Genomic DNA, 15852 nt, shown 5'->3' with positions numbered 1-15852 from the left:
TCTACACTGAATTTGACCAGAAGCCAGTGCAAGGACTCCAGGATAGGAGTAATGTGAACACTTGCACTAGACCTGGATTCTGGCTGCTGAGTTTTGGACGTACTGCAGTTTGTTCAGAGTAGATTTAGATACCCCAGTGAGTAGAGCATTACAGTAGTCAATTCGAGAGAACACAAATGTGTTGATCAGGTTTTCAGCCACAGTTAGTGATAGCATAGGGCGTAGTCTAGCAATATTTCTGAGGTGAAAAGATTTATGCTGCACATGTGGGTCGAATGTTAAGCCATGTGGAAATGATTCCAAAGAACAGGCAGGATAACTGTTAATATCTATAAGAGGAAAGAACTAAGGCATTTATCCTGTGCAAGAAAAACATACATCACGTTCTTTCTTTCAGATTTCTTTCCTGTTCTACTTTAATCCTTAAAAAGTTAAGCCTCTTAACAGTAAGCAAAATACCCCCAAATGCATGCAATAAGAATTTTAAGAATTAAAATGAAGAAAAGGGGAAGTGCTACACACTATAATTTGTGTTAAATTGTATCTCTAATTTGTATGAATTCAACATTCTTGAGCTTTAGGTACTTTGGTATACTGAAGGTTTTTTAATAACATAGAGTACCAGTAAACATTATCATACCGTTCGACTATAGTGGTTGGTCTACATTGCAATAAGAACTGTGTACTAAAGAGTTAAATCTATTTAGAAAGGGAAACTAGAATGTGTGATTCATCATATCCTTAAGGTTGGAAACTGTTATTAATGATTTTCTGAAATCTGTTGCTGAAAGGGCATTTTGTATTTATGTGGATGCTCCAACGATATTTTAAAAGGTGTCTTTTGTTAATTTTATCAGTATGGGCCTTTATTCAACAGAAATTAATGTTTTTGTCAGGATAATGATCCCATTACCAGTGAAAGAGTGAAAGAGAACCATATTATTTTTTTGCTTACAGAGAATAATTACACAGCCACCTAAATCCAGAATTCAGAGAAATGTAATGAATATAATTACAAAATAACTGGGATAAAGTACAATTACTTGCTACGTGTATTTAAGAAAATTACTAAAGATATGCATCTTATCTGTTTTATAGTTTTGTCTGTTACAACTAGTTTTTGAAAAGCATATTGACGGTCGGTTTTCCAGATTTCTAGCTGAAAACAGGTAGAGGAAAGGCTATTGGCTATCTATGTAGAAGAACCATTTTGGTGTTCATAGGTTTTTGCTTTGGCTAAATTAAATCACCCAGAATATCACAGCGCTGTTTGTGTTTTCTAGGAAGCACCAGGTTTCAGAGAGAAAGAGAGACAGAAAGCTGATGTGGGACAAGGGATGTGGTTGGAGAATTAGGTTGTGCGTTGGTGTTTGTGGGGATCTGTGCTCGTGGGAATGTGTTGATCTGCCATGACACAGAAGGTTTATCAAGTCTATGCTCAAATTCTACTTTAAAATGTTAGTATCTTTTATGATCAATTAGTTGGTAAGCAGTTGATCCTAACACCCTATTACTGACTTCTGTACAGTTCTGTTATGCAGGTCATTTGCTACTCCACTAAAAGGTGTCTCTACATGCTTTCCATTAAGGTTACACATCTACGGTAGCCATGTTATAGGACAGCTGTGTTTAGGATATGTCATGTCATTGCATTTAGGCAGCATTGGGTTGGTCAGTCAGGAATATCCTCTGCCTCCTGGAGAGTTTCACTGTATGTAGTTTCACTCAGGATCCTCACATAATCAGGAGAATACTTCAACTATTGACCTTGTGGTAAAGTTACTCTAAGTCTGAAGTGTTATGGCTTGTTATCCTTTTTTTCTTTGATCTTTGTCCACAAGGCCAACTAGTTGTGTTGATGTCAGTCTTCTAATATATAAGCGCACAAGTCTCCGATCTTAAAAGGTGCATCCATTATCTTGTTTGTTAGTAGACCTCCTTGCTACTGTTGTTGCAAGCACAGGTCTCCTGGAAGTGTCTTGCTGCATTTCTGGAGTGTCCCAGGTCTCTGGGATTGGTGATAAATTTTATCCTGATTATTTGTTTCTGCTAGAATATACAGTATGGCTCAGTTCCACTTTTGGAGATTTGTAATTTATTTCACCTCTAATGACTGGTGTTGCCGCATACTTCAACTCATTGATAGAAATTTGGATGACGAGGTTTTTTTGGTGTCTTCAAGAGCGCTATGTTTGCCTGTTCAATCATTGCAGTAGTGGTCTTTTTCAGGCTCTTTTTGAAACTCTGTTTCACACTCTCTTTATTCTTTTTAAACTTCTCAATAACAATACATCTTATCCAGTGGTGGAATTGGGAAGAAATTAAAAGAAATACTGTAACTGTGGGAACACATGTCAAAAACCTGTGCTGACCAGACAAGTTTAAACAAAATCTAGAAGAAACCAGCTGTTTAAACATCTCAAAACATTAGACATTTCCACTCCCATTGTTTAACTGTTTAAGGTAGTGAATAAGATAATATTTTTCCTTTGTGCTCATCCCTTACTCCATGCAGATGTGATATCTGTATCTGCATCACCCCTCAGCCTCATTGCCATCAGTCATTAAAACACTAATAGCTTGGGAGGAATTTCTCATGTACTGTTAACTGGACCAAGTCAGATGTTCTGGCATGAAACAACTTTCACTGGGAAGTTCTAATCCAAGGTCTGTTTTTTTTTTTATTAATCTACTGCTTCAGCTCTATACAAGTACAAATACTCTTTATCATATGAGTTGTGTAGCAATCGTGAATTTCTTCTTGGTTTTCACTTGAAACACCTAGTTTTTGATGGGCAGTGCAACTTCTAGGCTAGAAATAATATTGACCATTCACCATTTGTTAGTGACTTACCTTTTCTTAGTGAATGCATGAAAAACGTCTGTTTTGGCAAATTAGCTTTTCAGTCGCTTCACAATCCCATTGGTTGGTTAGGCTACCTAAAAAAAATCAGATTTGAAAACAAAATACTTACTGTATGATTTGAGTTTCACTCAATTTATCCTTTGTTATTGCTGAATATGTTCGCTGTTCCTGAATGATATAATTTAATAAATGTATTTGATGATGGTACTTTACTTTTATGGCTAAGTAGATTCTTCCTTAGATTTTTGCTATATTGTCAACTAAAGAAACACTAATACTAAGGTTAAACTGCAAAGACTTTACATCCATATTCGATACCATTCACATACTATTTCTAGGTTTTGTATGTTATGTATCACCAGTGTGCAACATGGTAGTGCATCGGTTAGCATAGCTGCATCACAGGGCTGGGGCCTTGGGTTTAGTTCTGGACCTGGGGTGCTATCCCTGGTGTGAGTGTGTACATGTTTGTGTCTGTACATGCCCTGCAATGGACTCGTGTCCTGTCTGGAGTGTTCCCTGCCTTTGCGCTCATTGTTTGGATAGGTTCTGGCTCCCCCTTGACCCTTTATTTGATAAATCGTTTAGAAAATGGATGGAAGGAACTTCAAAACCGAGATGAAGACATTTTTGGAGGGTTTGTTTCATGCAACTAAAACAAATGTGATTAAAACTCATACTATATACTGTCCATATATTGAAAAATGATTTTACCATGCTATAATTAAACCTTCAGATTGCAAATTAATAGAAATATAAATTCATGTTTTTTTCACTTTTTACTTTGAATGTGAATCTTGTCTCAAAAGAGAACAAACTGCATAAGAGTTTTGGTGCTACTTTGTTTCTGAAGTCACCTGTAAGGGACTTGTAAGTGACCTGTAAGTCATCTGTAAATGACATACTTATGAATACTAGACAACTCTTTTATAAAGGTTATATACTTAGATATAATTAGAAATGTAAATATATTTACAAAATATAGATATATTTAGAATTATAAATATTTTTAGAAATATAAAAAATGTCAATATAGTGTCCATAATATTTGCGATTTTAGTTTTTCAAAGAAATGTTTATTTGTTAAAAGAAAACAGATGGCAACAGAAGGGCATGACCCGTGGACGTCAGGCTTATAAAGTACACACTTAAGCCTTTACGTCACAGACATAGTCATGTGAGAGGCACTGAAACAGAAGCACACATATCCATAGTAAATGTATTATACTACTATTTGAGCTACAGTACATGAATATAATATCATTACCAATTTCTTTAGATACGCAATTCCATATTATGTATGCTTTTGTTTACTCCAATAATGAGTGTATTTGCAGAAAAGGTTAAAACATTATGACTTTTCACAAGGTATATAAACTTAATATGGTCAGAAAGAACACGTAAAAATGTTTCCAAAATAACCACATGCAAGACTTTGATGCTTAAAATGTTTAGGAAGAAAGTAGAATACTGGTGTGTATTTTTTCTTTAAACTACCAATACCAGCCATATACAGTTTACATATTATGTTTATGTTCCAAAATTGATATAGTTTATGGTGGTGTATCGTGGTGTTATTTTTTGTCAATTAAAAAATTACGGATTTTTGTTTACAAAGACGGTTACAAAGAAAGTGGACCACGGTAATACTTTGAGCTTACAGCCTGTCCAAGGTCATTCATTATTAATACTATTAGTAATTTCTTCCGTAAAGACTTTGATGCATAAAATATTTTTGCATAATTTAAATATTTATGATAAAGGTGGTAGATTGTGTACTTTTGTCCAACTGAGCAATCTTGCTTTTATAAAATATACCAACTTTTTAATGTTTAATGATTAACATGCTGTAAAAAACAGTTTCAAATTATTAAAAGTCTAAAGAGTATACAACTTAAATTCTTAATTGGAAAAAGATTGTCCTTCAGCAGTGAATGAGATTTAAAACCATGCGTTTTCTGGCGACAGTTCAAATGCCGTACACGAGACGTTTATCTTATTTGGTTCCACCTATCGGCGATTCCGGATACTATTATCATAACTGCGGTATTATACGGTATGACACGATATGACACGTTATGATGCGAAATGCCCACCGTGTTTTACCGCAACGTACCCCGCTCATTTTGAATGGCTGCATCTGTAGGTACCTATTACCTTTTGTTTCTAATAAGTAACTAAGCAATATCCTACACATACAGTACCACTTACTGTATAAGGCCTGTGTTAGTCATGTACTATTTATTACTGGACTGCTAGACAATGCACTATGATCAGCAAAGCAACCATTAACTCTCATCTATACGTGCCAATCAGATTGCCAAAACTACACGCTATGGCATGAGATCAGGACAACCCGCACAGAAATAAATGTTTGCCTTATTAGAAGCAGGCTTTTTTGAGACAAGTCTTTGTGTCATCTCCTCTCTCAGTCTTAGGTTTCTGTTCTCATGTCTTGGCATCCTCGGCTTTGTTGTATTCCTGGATTTTGACTATGTTTTACAGTGGACTTTGCTCTTTGTGCTTCATCCCTGCTATCTTCTCGTCTATGGTCTTGCATAACTACTCGACTAAGATCTTGCATCACAACTATGTTCCTGGGCTGTGCTTTCCTGTTAAAGATTTATTTGTCATACTTTCAGGTTACTCATCTAAGTGATAAGGAATGTAGTTTGTAACTGAGGAGAAATTCAAAGTATTCCACTACACTAATTTTATTCTCTTTTGTTTTTCAGCGTCAACTGCTGTCAAGTCAGAACCTTTGGATACTGAAAGTGAACCAAAGAATGGTTAGATATCACTCCAGTTGACGTGTCAAAAATTAGATTTTTCAACCAATCACTCAACTACCACCACTGCACTGAGAGCAGTTACTAGATAAGCCAATCTGGAGACCCCAAAGAGAAATATTTAAAGTAAAAATAAATATTAAAGTGCTTTGCATTACTTTTAGGATACGTAGCTAAATGTGATTTTTTGATAAAGAGTGTAATCTGTAATTGATGAGAAATTTAAAGTATTCCTCCCACACTAGAGTTACCATCCTTTGTTTTTCAGCATCAACTAGTAATCCTGTCACATCACAATCTGTGCAGACTACAGTTGAATCAAAGAATGGTAAGTATATCACTCCTGTTGAAGTGTCAGAACTGTGACTGTGATTCCTCAAAGGCAAACAATCACTCAACTGCCACCAGAGCCAGGCAGAATTCAGTTATCCAATGTTTCTCTGCAATTTGCTGTGTGCTTATGTGCATGATTGTACATTGTTAGTGAAAGTGAAAGTCCATCACTGCTGTAGGCACTGTGGAGCACAGTGTGAACAAGAAGAAAGTGACTCTATGAGAGCATGTTGGATTACACAATCTTCATCCCTCCTGTATAATATAAAGGCTACAATGGTGAGCTAAGTTTATTTACAGATGGCACTTCCTAATTAGAAGGAGGGGGGTCTAAAGAAATAATAATTGTATTGTCTTAAAGTTTTGTTTTCAGATTTATGTGATCTATCACAGTGAATTATACAATGAAGCATTGTGTTATTCCTAAAGAAAAAGATAAATCAGTAGTAGCTCACTGATCACCAACTACAATGAACACGTAACAAGCTGTCTGACTGTGTGATTTACCATGCTATGGAGTGACAAGTCAATTCTCATATTTTAAGTGCAACTTTATAACACTACCGGTTAGACAATCTAAGAGCAAATTACATCAATAAATTATTCATCATCATCAATTAATAATTGTTTTTACATTATAGGAACATCACATACAACAAATTCTTCGTACAACTTGACTAATTCTAAAGGTGTTGAAAATATATCAGTCCCGTCTACAGCAGAAAGTGGTAGGTAAGATTTTCTAATTTATAAGGAATGCATGCTATAAAGCTCAGCCTTGGAGCAATGCAAGCAGTCCATCACACTAAGGTGTTTAAACATACTACTCTGAAAACCATACCAACAATCAAGAATATTAGATCCTTATCATTGCAATTGTTCAAATGGGTAGCTGCATCAGCATGAGTAGGCTGCAAAGGAACAAGTAAAGGTTAATTCCATGCTGAAAAAATAAAAAACACAACATTTCGGCTGTGGAGCCTTCTTCAGGTTTGTGACACCTTTTCTTTTCTTCTCTTTTCAGTGTGGAATAAACCTTTACTTGTATCAGTGCAATTGATCAACATTAGTTGTTTTTTGGGGGGGTTTAGAAATAGAAATGATTTAATCGTGATTCAAATACGTTGTATTCAGGGTTCTTCATACAATTATTCATTGGATTTATCATGAATTTTAGAACTAAGCCACAGAAAAAGTAATTTTGTAAAATACATTTATAGAAGACCTGACAGAACCTTGCTTAGTCTGTATGACAGGATTCAAGGAATATAACTAAAAGGAAAAGAGAACTGGGTAAGAGGAGGCTGTTCAGCCCATTTAAATCATTAGGTTGCTAACCACTAACTTATATGCGGATCATCTTTTCTTAAAAGGCTAGAGTAACAGTTTCAACAACATGGCTGAATATCTTATTCCACATTGAACTGCTCTTTGTGTGAAGTGCCTCCTGTTCTAAGTTTAAACACACATCCCCTTAGTTTCCAATCAAGTCCACTCATTCTTGTTTACTGATGGTTCTAAAGAAGAGAGAAGTGAAGGTTTAATGGATATTTGTTGGAACAGATTGTTTTTCCATGTGGAAAAATATTTAAATAAAGCACCTGGAGTTGAATCATCGTGATCTCTAGCTTTTGGTTTCCTAGCTGTCTCATGAGACTGGCCTATCACAAAGTCAAGTGTAATACATTACCAAGGTAGACTAAAAAGTTACTTTGACAAAATCAAAGTGGCTTGAGTGATGAAGTCAGTCCAGAGAGCTGGAAATACCACATCATCACTCCAGTGAATGGCTGAGTGATCCTGAGCATTCAAACAGATCCTGAGGAAATGATCTACTCCTGCAAAGAGCTGATTCCTCTTACTATGCATAAGAGCAGGCAAAGAGCAGCTGCTGTAAAGGTTAACCTAACGTCACAGGTGCAACAAAACAGAAAATGTCAGTGATACAGACTGGAGAAGAACTGTAGTTTATGATTGGAAAATTTGAATACACATTTACCGTGTCAAACAAAACAAACAGTCTAACTTTATTATTCCCAACCTCTAGACAAACATTATTCAGCAGTCAATACTCCAAACAAATACAGGCTTAGAAAAAGTATACAAACTAGGGTGAAATATAAACAAGGGTTAGGATCACAAGGGAGGGCAGTAAAAAAAATCAGAGTGATCTTCCCCAAGCTACAGTATAAAAGAAGAACTAAAATATGGGCTTATGTGTGTAGGTCTTTCCTGTCACACTAGCCCAGAGGAGAATCTATCACAATATAAAAAGGAGGATTTTTGGCAGTTTTCAGTGCTTGGTGTCAGTCAATGGGTATACTTGTGTTTCTGAGACAATCTTGACTTTTCCATTACTCAAGGTATAGTATTTTTTAATAATAATGATATTATCATACATATTACTTTCATATTTTTGTTGCTAAAATGTAATTGCAATTACAAAAAGGTTATTCAGTAATATGTGATTTTTACATAAGATATATCCAATCAACAGACTTACAGTATTGTTTTTACATTTTTCAAACCATAGCTAACAACACATCCCCTGAAAGAAAGGCCTAAAGCAGTGATCTGGCCCTGGAGAGTCACAGCCATGTTTTATATGGTACCCAAATGTCTCAATGTCTGAAGACCTGGAAACTGTTTAAGAATAATAAAGTCAGTAATTGATTTAACAATCTCATTAGGATATTGGGCTAAAAACCAGAAAGCCCCTGTAACGAACAGTTCTTTCCGGACCCTATGCGGACGACACAATCCGACGGAGTGGGGAAACACTAGGGAAACGTCATGCAGGAATACGGGGCAGAAGACAGGGGGGCGTGTCCAAGGTGCGCTAGTGCACAGGGGAGGTGTGGCCAAGGCGAACAATCCGAGAGAGTAGTCCTTTGGGAATATCCAAAACACAAGAGTAAGTCCAAAACCAGAAGATCCATCAGAGCAAGAATTAAAAAACCACGAAGGCCGGGTCGGAACCGGTGGACGGGGAACAGGAACGGGAACAGAGGTTAAAACCTTAACGGGACCAGGCGCTTCCAGGTCCCGGACTCGCACGATATGGAAATCAGATGCAGAGCCCGGATGAGCGTCAGCGCCTGGCTTTTAAGGTGGGCTGGGAATAGGGAGCAGGTGCATAGAATACAGTCTTGAGTGAAAGGGCTGGAGCACCCTTAAGGAGGGGGAACTAATATCGTGACAGGTTCTTGGTTCTGTACATGTGGACCTAGTGTGTGAATCACTGAACTAGAGGGATTAGGAAAGAAGTGGGAACATAAATACTTAGTAATAAAAATAAGTATCACCAAAAATAAAAGTTCCACTTACTCACAGAAGTTGGCTGCTTACTGTATATGGCAGAACAAGAGCACACTTTGCAGATTCCTGGAACTTTGATGAGGGAGAAACAGGGCGCAACTTTGATGAGGGAGAAACAGGGTGTATGCAAAATCAAATTGGTAAATAACTTGTAAGATACAGTATGTGAAGTTTATTATTGTTCATCTATGCAGTTTGTCTGCATCTTCTAAATTACTATCAAGAACTATACAGCAATTCTATAATAATAATAATTACTATATACTTACTGTATATAGCACTTTTCTGGACACTCCACTCAAAGCGCTTTACAGGTAATGGGGAGTCCCCTCCACCACCACCACTTGGATGATGCGACGGCAGCCATAGTGCGCCAGAACATTCACCACACACCAGCTATCAGTGGGGAGGAGAGCAGAGTGGGGATTATTAGGAGGCCATGATTGGAAAAGGCCAATGGGAAATTTGGCCAGGACACCAGGGGTACACCGAGAAACACCCTGGGAATTTTAATGACCACAGAGAGTCAGGACCTTGGTTTTATGTCTCCTCCGATGGACAGCGCCTATTTACAGTACAGTGTCCCTGTCACTATACTGGGGCATTAGGACCCACATGGACAGCAGGGTGAGTGTCCCCTGCTGGCCCCACTAACATCTTCCAGCAGCGACCTTAGTTTTCCCCAGGTCTCCCATCCAGGTACTGACCAGGCTCACACCTGCTTAGCTTCAGTGGGTTGCCAGTTGTGAGTTGCAGAGTGATATGGCTGCTGCTATAGTATGAATGTGCATTTAAATGGTTTTCAAAAAGAGAATGTTATTTAAATGTTTCTTTAATTAGTCAAAAATAAGAAAGGTAACAAATGAGAGGAAGCCATTCTGACCATCTTACCCATTTGATAGTTGCTGTTCCGATTCAGGCGTGTCATCCAGCTGTTACTTGAAGTAAACTCCAGCTTAAACAATGGGACTGGAAAGCTTTTATAAAGGTTACCTTAGTAATTATTAACATGATTGTGTAATAAATAACTAATTCACACCCCACATGTTGTACTACTGTACTACTGTTGTACTACTAAGGCCTAAATTAGTCATTGTTACATTAGGTATTTAATAGCTCTATAAATCTGGGTTTGATTAAAGATGTAGGAAGGCATGACTTACAGATGATCCATAAATACTGTACATAAGTGCATTTCATATACTGCACCTTATATTTGTTAGTAGTGTGTCACCATAGTTCTAAACAACTATTGTATTCCTAACGTGCTGACATTTACAGGATGTGACCACCTGGGTTTGGAGTGCCATAAAGCAGGGTCTTTAAAGCTGGCAAACCCAGGAAAACTGACACACAAACACAGCCATAAATTACAAAAGCTTATTATTCACTTCCTGCTTTCGTACATAAAGCTGAGGCGCAGTTTTGACAGCACTTCGTCATTTTTTCACAGCACCATTTCACTTGCACTTCTGTCTCATTCTACACATGTTTTTTTTGCTGAGCTAGACAGTCTTTACCCTGCACATATGTTGCAGTCTCAAGACTGCCCTGAAACCCATTTGGTCCTTTTTTTTCACGAGGTCCTTTCATCGGAAGCTCTCAACTCTGTGTTTTCCGTACACGAGACTCCCAGTTTTCAGACCGGTGGATTCTGTTTGGCAGCAACCCCGGCATCCAGCCTCCACTCTGCATTGTTTCCAGCTTCCAGCATTGCCCAGTACAGCAGCTTCGGCTCCAAACCGGCTCTCAGCATTCCCTGGCGCTCCAACTTTAGTTCCTAGCCTGCTCTCCGCATCGCCTGACACAGCTGTCTCTGATTCTAGCCAACACTTCTTTCCACACTTATCCTTTTCTCTGCTCACCACGTCGCCCTCCGGTTTGCCGACCTGCAACCCTGCCACTCCTGAGGGCTGCCCTTCCGAGCCCGGTGGGTTCCTTCCATATCCAAGACTTCCTTTTTCCGCCTGGCTGTACTTAGCAGCCTTTCTTTTCTGCCAGTGATGCAGTTGGTCCATCTTCTTCTGGGATCGTCATTCCTCCCCATTATTGACTGGCCTAAATGATTAAGAAAAACTGAAAGCAGTCACTTGATCAACTGTGTTCTGGATTCCTGGGGAATGTGGTCTACAGTAGATAAGGGCTGTCATCTTGTCTGAACGTGCTTTACACAAAGGGTGTAATAATAATGAATGAGTGCCCTCAGGAGTGGCAGGGTTGCAGGTCGGCAAACCGGAGGGCGACGTGGTGAGCAGAGAAAAGGATAAGTGTGGAAAGAAGTGTTGTTAAGAATGATACATTAACTGCAGATTTGTTTTTCTGATCTGGATCTGGAATAAACAGTTGTGGGTTATTCATGTTTCGGTTTGCTGCTATGAACCCTGTGACCACATACGGGAGAGAATGTGGACGTGTAGGCAGATACCTCTGTCTCGCATACATCTGAGTCATTCATCCTTAACACATCACAGGCTACATAAATGAAATTATAAATGAAAATATTTTTTTAAATCAGTAACAGAGCCACACCGATATTATATGTGTATAGAACTGTTTAGTTCACAAAAAAAATAGAAAATTATAATGTTGGGGAAGTTTGTGTGTTTTCTTTTATTTGTATGAGAGAGAGGTTAAAGAGAAAAAAGTTTTGGTTTACCAAAACATGAGAAATGTCAAAAAGTAGCCCTTTACTACTGGAGGCTCAGAGCTGATTGGAGGGGAACTGTGTCCCTCATTAACTACATGGCAATTGAAAGTGCCCAGGTGTTGCGGAGAGAGAGCCCTGGCTGACTGATCCTGCTGTACTCTGAGAATCCCGGCCAAAGTTAACCAGGACCATGACCGAGGCTCAAACCCATGATCGTAAAAGTCATTGCACCTGCACTGAGAGCAGTTACTAGATGAGCCAATCAGGAGACCCCAAAGAGAAATATTTAAAGTAAAAGTAAATATGAAAGTGTGTTACGTTTAGGATTCGTACTGTAGCTAAATGTGATTCTTTGATAAAGGGTGTAATCTGTAATTGATGAGAAATTTAAAGTATTCCTCCCACACTAGACTTACCATCCTTTGTTTTTCAGCATCAACTAGTAATCCTGTCACATCACAATCTGTGCAGACTACAGTTGAACCAAAGAATGGCAAGTATATCACTCCTGTTGAAGTGTCAAAACTGAGATTCCTCAACCAATCACTCAACTACCACCACTGCACTGAGATCAGTTACTAGACGAGCCAATCAAGAGGTCCCAAAAACAAATATTTAAAGTAAAAAAGAAATATTAAAAGGCTTTGCATTACTTTTTTGGATACTAAACTGAGTGAAATTCTTTGATAAAGAATGTAATCTGTAATTGGTGAGAAATTCAAAGTATTTCTCCCTGTACTAGTGTTACCATCCTTTGTTTTTCAGTGTCAGCTAGTATTCCTACCACATCACAATCTGAGCAGACTGCAGTTGAACCAAAGAATGGTAAGTATATCACTCCTGTTGAAGTGTCAAAATTGAGATTCCTCAACCAATCACTCAACTACCACCACTGCACTGAGAGCAGTTACTAGAAGAGCCAATCAAGAGGTCCTTAAAAGAAATATTTAAAGTAAAAATAAATATTAAAGTGCTTTGCGTTACTTTTAGGATACGTAGCTAAATGTGATTCTTTGATAAAGAGTGTAATCTGTAATTGATGAGAAATTTAAAGTATTCCTCCCACACTAGAGTTACCATCCTTTGTTTTTCAGCATCAACTAGTAATCCTGTCACATCACAATCTGTGCAGACTACAGTTGAACCAAAGAATGGTAAGTATATCACTCCTGTTGAAGTGTCAGAACTGTGACTGTGATTCCTCAAACAAAGGCACACAATCACTCAACTACCACCAGAGCAGGGCAGAATTCAGTTATCCAATGTTTCTCTGCAATTTGCTGTAGTCACTGTGGGGTTCAGTGTGAACAAGAAGAAAGTGTGTCTACAATGTATGTTGGATCTTTATCCCTTCTAGGTAATATATTTATTACCTACGCTATGTTTATTGCTATGTTTCTTGACAACTGGCAAATCTGAATTAAAAGGAGGGGGTTTAAAATGAAAAATATATTTTTTTAATTTAATTGTTTTTCAATTTTGTTTTTAGAATTATGTGATCTACAGAACCACTCTGAATAATAAAATGTAACATTTTGTTATTTCTGAAGAAAAACGTTAATCAGCAGTAGCTCAGTAATTGACAGCCCGCTACAATGAAAATGTAACAAGCTGTCTGACTATTAGAATTACTGTGCTATAGATGAGACATGTCAAAATCTAATGTTTTATATGAACCTTGTTACTTTTAGAATACTACTGGTTAAACTAAGAGAAGATCACATCAAATGTAATTGTTTTTTACATTATAGGAACATCAGATTCAACAGATGAATTGCCTACCTTGTCTACTACTATAATCAGTAGAACTACATTAGTCCCATCTACAACAGAAATATGTAAGTAAGCATTTCTAACGCATACGTTTAATATTATCCAAGTCAGGCATAAATGCTATAAAGTGCAGGGTTGTTGTAATGCAAGCAGTTTATTGTTTTAAGGTTTTTAAACACATTCCCTGAAAACAACCAATAGGATTACAACCTGCAGTAATTATCATTGCTGTTGATCAATGTTCTTACTTTCATCTTTATTAAGTAATAACACCTATTTATTCACAATTCAAATGTATGATATGCAATGTTTTTCACACAATTATTCACTCTATTTTCCAAAAATTTTAGATCTAAGCTACAGAAAAATAGTAAGTCATTTCTTATATACAGGACATCTGTAGCAGACCAGCCAGACCTATTGCCTTGAACCCTTCTCAGTATGAATGAAATAACTTATGTGGAAGGAATAAAACCAATAAGCAAGAGAGGACTGGACAAGAGGAAGCTATTAGTCCCATTTAAATAATGTGGTTGCTAATCACTAACTGATATGAGGATCATAGCTATCTAGTCTTTTCTTAAAAACAACTGGAGTATCAGAATCAACATCATGGCTAAATGTTATTCCACAGTTCCAATTCCTCAGTCATCACTCCCTCTGGTAAAGCTGCACACAGAGAGTCTGGTGTCGGTTTCTTTAGACAGCAGATCAAAACCGCTGTAAGCCTTTGCTTCCTTCTTTTTAAACAGTAACCTGACCAGTTGTCTTCCAGTAAATAATCTGGAGACCAAGGGTAACAGCTCATTCTCAATAGATTCCTGGGAAATGTAGTCTAGACAAGGGCTTCCATCTTGTCTGAACCTTCCGTACCATCACAAAGCGTATAATAAAAATATTAGCATAATAAAAATATGCTGAGTCTTTAGTGTGTATTGATGCATTTTATACACTTTCAATAATAAAATAGAAATACATTTTTAACATTTTGAATTGCCATTTTTTCATGTACCCAGCTGATTTGGAATAAACATTCGTGGGATTTTCATGTCTCAGTGTGCTAGCATACATCAGTCATTCATCTTTAACACATCACAGGCTACACAGCCCTGTACAACTGGAGGCTCAGAGCTGATTAGAGGGGAACTGTGTCCCTCATTAACTACATGGCTATTGAAAGTGCCCAGGTGTTGCGGAGAGAGAGCCCTGGCTGACTGTTCCTGCTGTACTCTGAGGTTCCCGGCCAAAGTTGACCAGGACCATGACCGAGGCTCGAACCCATGATCATAAAAGTCATTGCACCTGCACTGAGAGCAGTTACTAGATGAGCCAATCAGAAGACCCCAAAGAGAAATATTTAAAGTAAAAAAAAATATTAAAGTGCTTTGCGTTACTTTTAGGATAAGTAGCTAAATGTGATTCTTTGATAAAGAGTGTAATCTGTAATTGATGAGAAATTTAAAGTATTCCTCCACACTAGAGTTACCATCCTTTGTTTTTCAGCATCAACTAGTAATCCTGTCACACAATCTGAGCAGACTATAATTAAACCAAAGACTGGTAAGTACTGTATATCACTCCTGTTGAAGTGTCAGAACTGTGACTATGATTCCTCAAACTAAGGCACACAATCACTCAACTACCACCAGAGCAGGGCAGAATTCAGTGATCCAGTGTTTCTCTGCGATTTGCTGTGCACTTATGTGCATGATGGCATTGCCGTTGGTGAAAGTCCCATCACTGCTGAAGTGCTAACACTGTAGTCACTGTGGGGCTCAGTGTGAACAAGAAGAAAGTGTATCTACAACTGTATATTGGATCCTCAAAGGCACACAATCACTCAAATACCACCAGAACCAAAAAAGGATTCAGCCACCTAAATAATTTGGTTGGTAATCTCTAACTGATCTAAGGATCATTTCTAGCCTTTTGTTAGAAAAATCTAAGAATTTTGTTTCATAGAACATGGTTACATACCATGAAACAAAAAACAATAAAGATAGTTGCATAGCAGTAGGACAATGTATTGTATCAAAGTGTAATTAAAGGGGAACTGCAGTCCCAATTTCTCAGACCAGCTTTAAATTCTCCGTAACAAAATAAATTAATTAACATTATAGAATTTG

At 37.6% G+C, this 15852-nt stretch overlaps 1 protein-coding gene across 1 annotated transcript in view; it reads left to right on the top strand.

Moving 5' to 3' along the window:
- The window catches only part of LOC107077121 (uncharacterized), a 38051-nt gene that overhangs the window by 9919 nt on the left and 12280 nt on the right, over window positions 1-15852 (top strand). Inside the window, exons 2-9 of the mRNA XM_069189310.1 lie at window positions 5602-5655; window positions 5924-5983; window positions 6630-6716; window positions 12387-12446; window positions 12719-12778; window positions 13048-13107; window positions 13705-13791; window positions 15230-15286. Of these exons, the coding sequence (XP_069045411.1) occupies window positions 5602-5655; window positions 5924-5983; window positions 6630-6716; window positions 12387-12446; window positions 12719-12778; window positions 13048-13107; window positions 13705-13791; window positions 15230-15286 (525 nt within the window). The remainder of the gene's footprint in view (window positions 1-5601; window positions 5656-5923; window positions 5984-6629; window positions 6717-12386; window positions 12447-12718; window positions 12779-13047; window positions 13108-13704; window positions 13792-15229; window positions 15287-15852) is intronic.

The sequence above is a fragment of the Lepisosteus oculatus genome, chromosome 1 (genome assembly GCF_040954835.1).
Source record: "Lepisosteus oculatus isolate fLepOcu1 chromosome 1, fLepOcu1.hap2, whole genome shotgun sequence".
NCBI classification, from domain to species: domain Eukaryota; kingdom Metazoa; phylum Chordata; class Actinopteri; order Semionotiformes; family Lepisosteidae; genus Lepisosteus; species Lepisosteus oculatus.
Note: the sequence above shows the minus strand (reverse complement) of the source record. Positions and strands in the feature narration are given on the sequence as shown.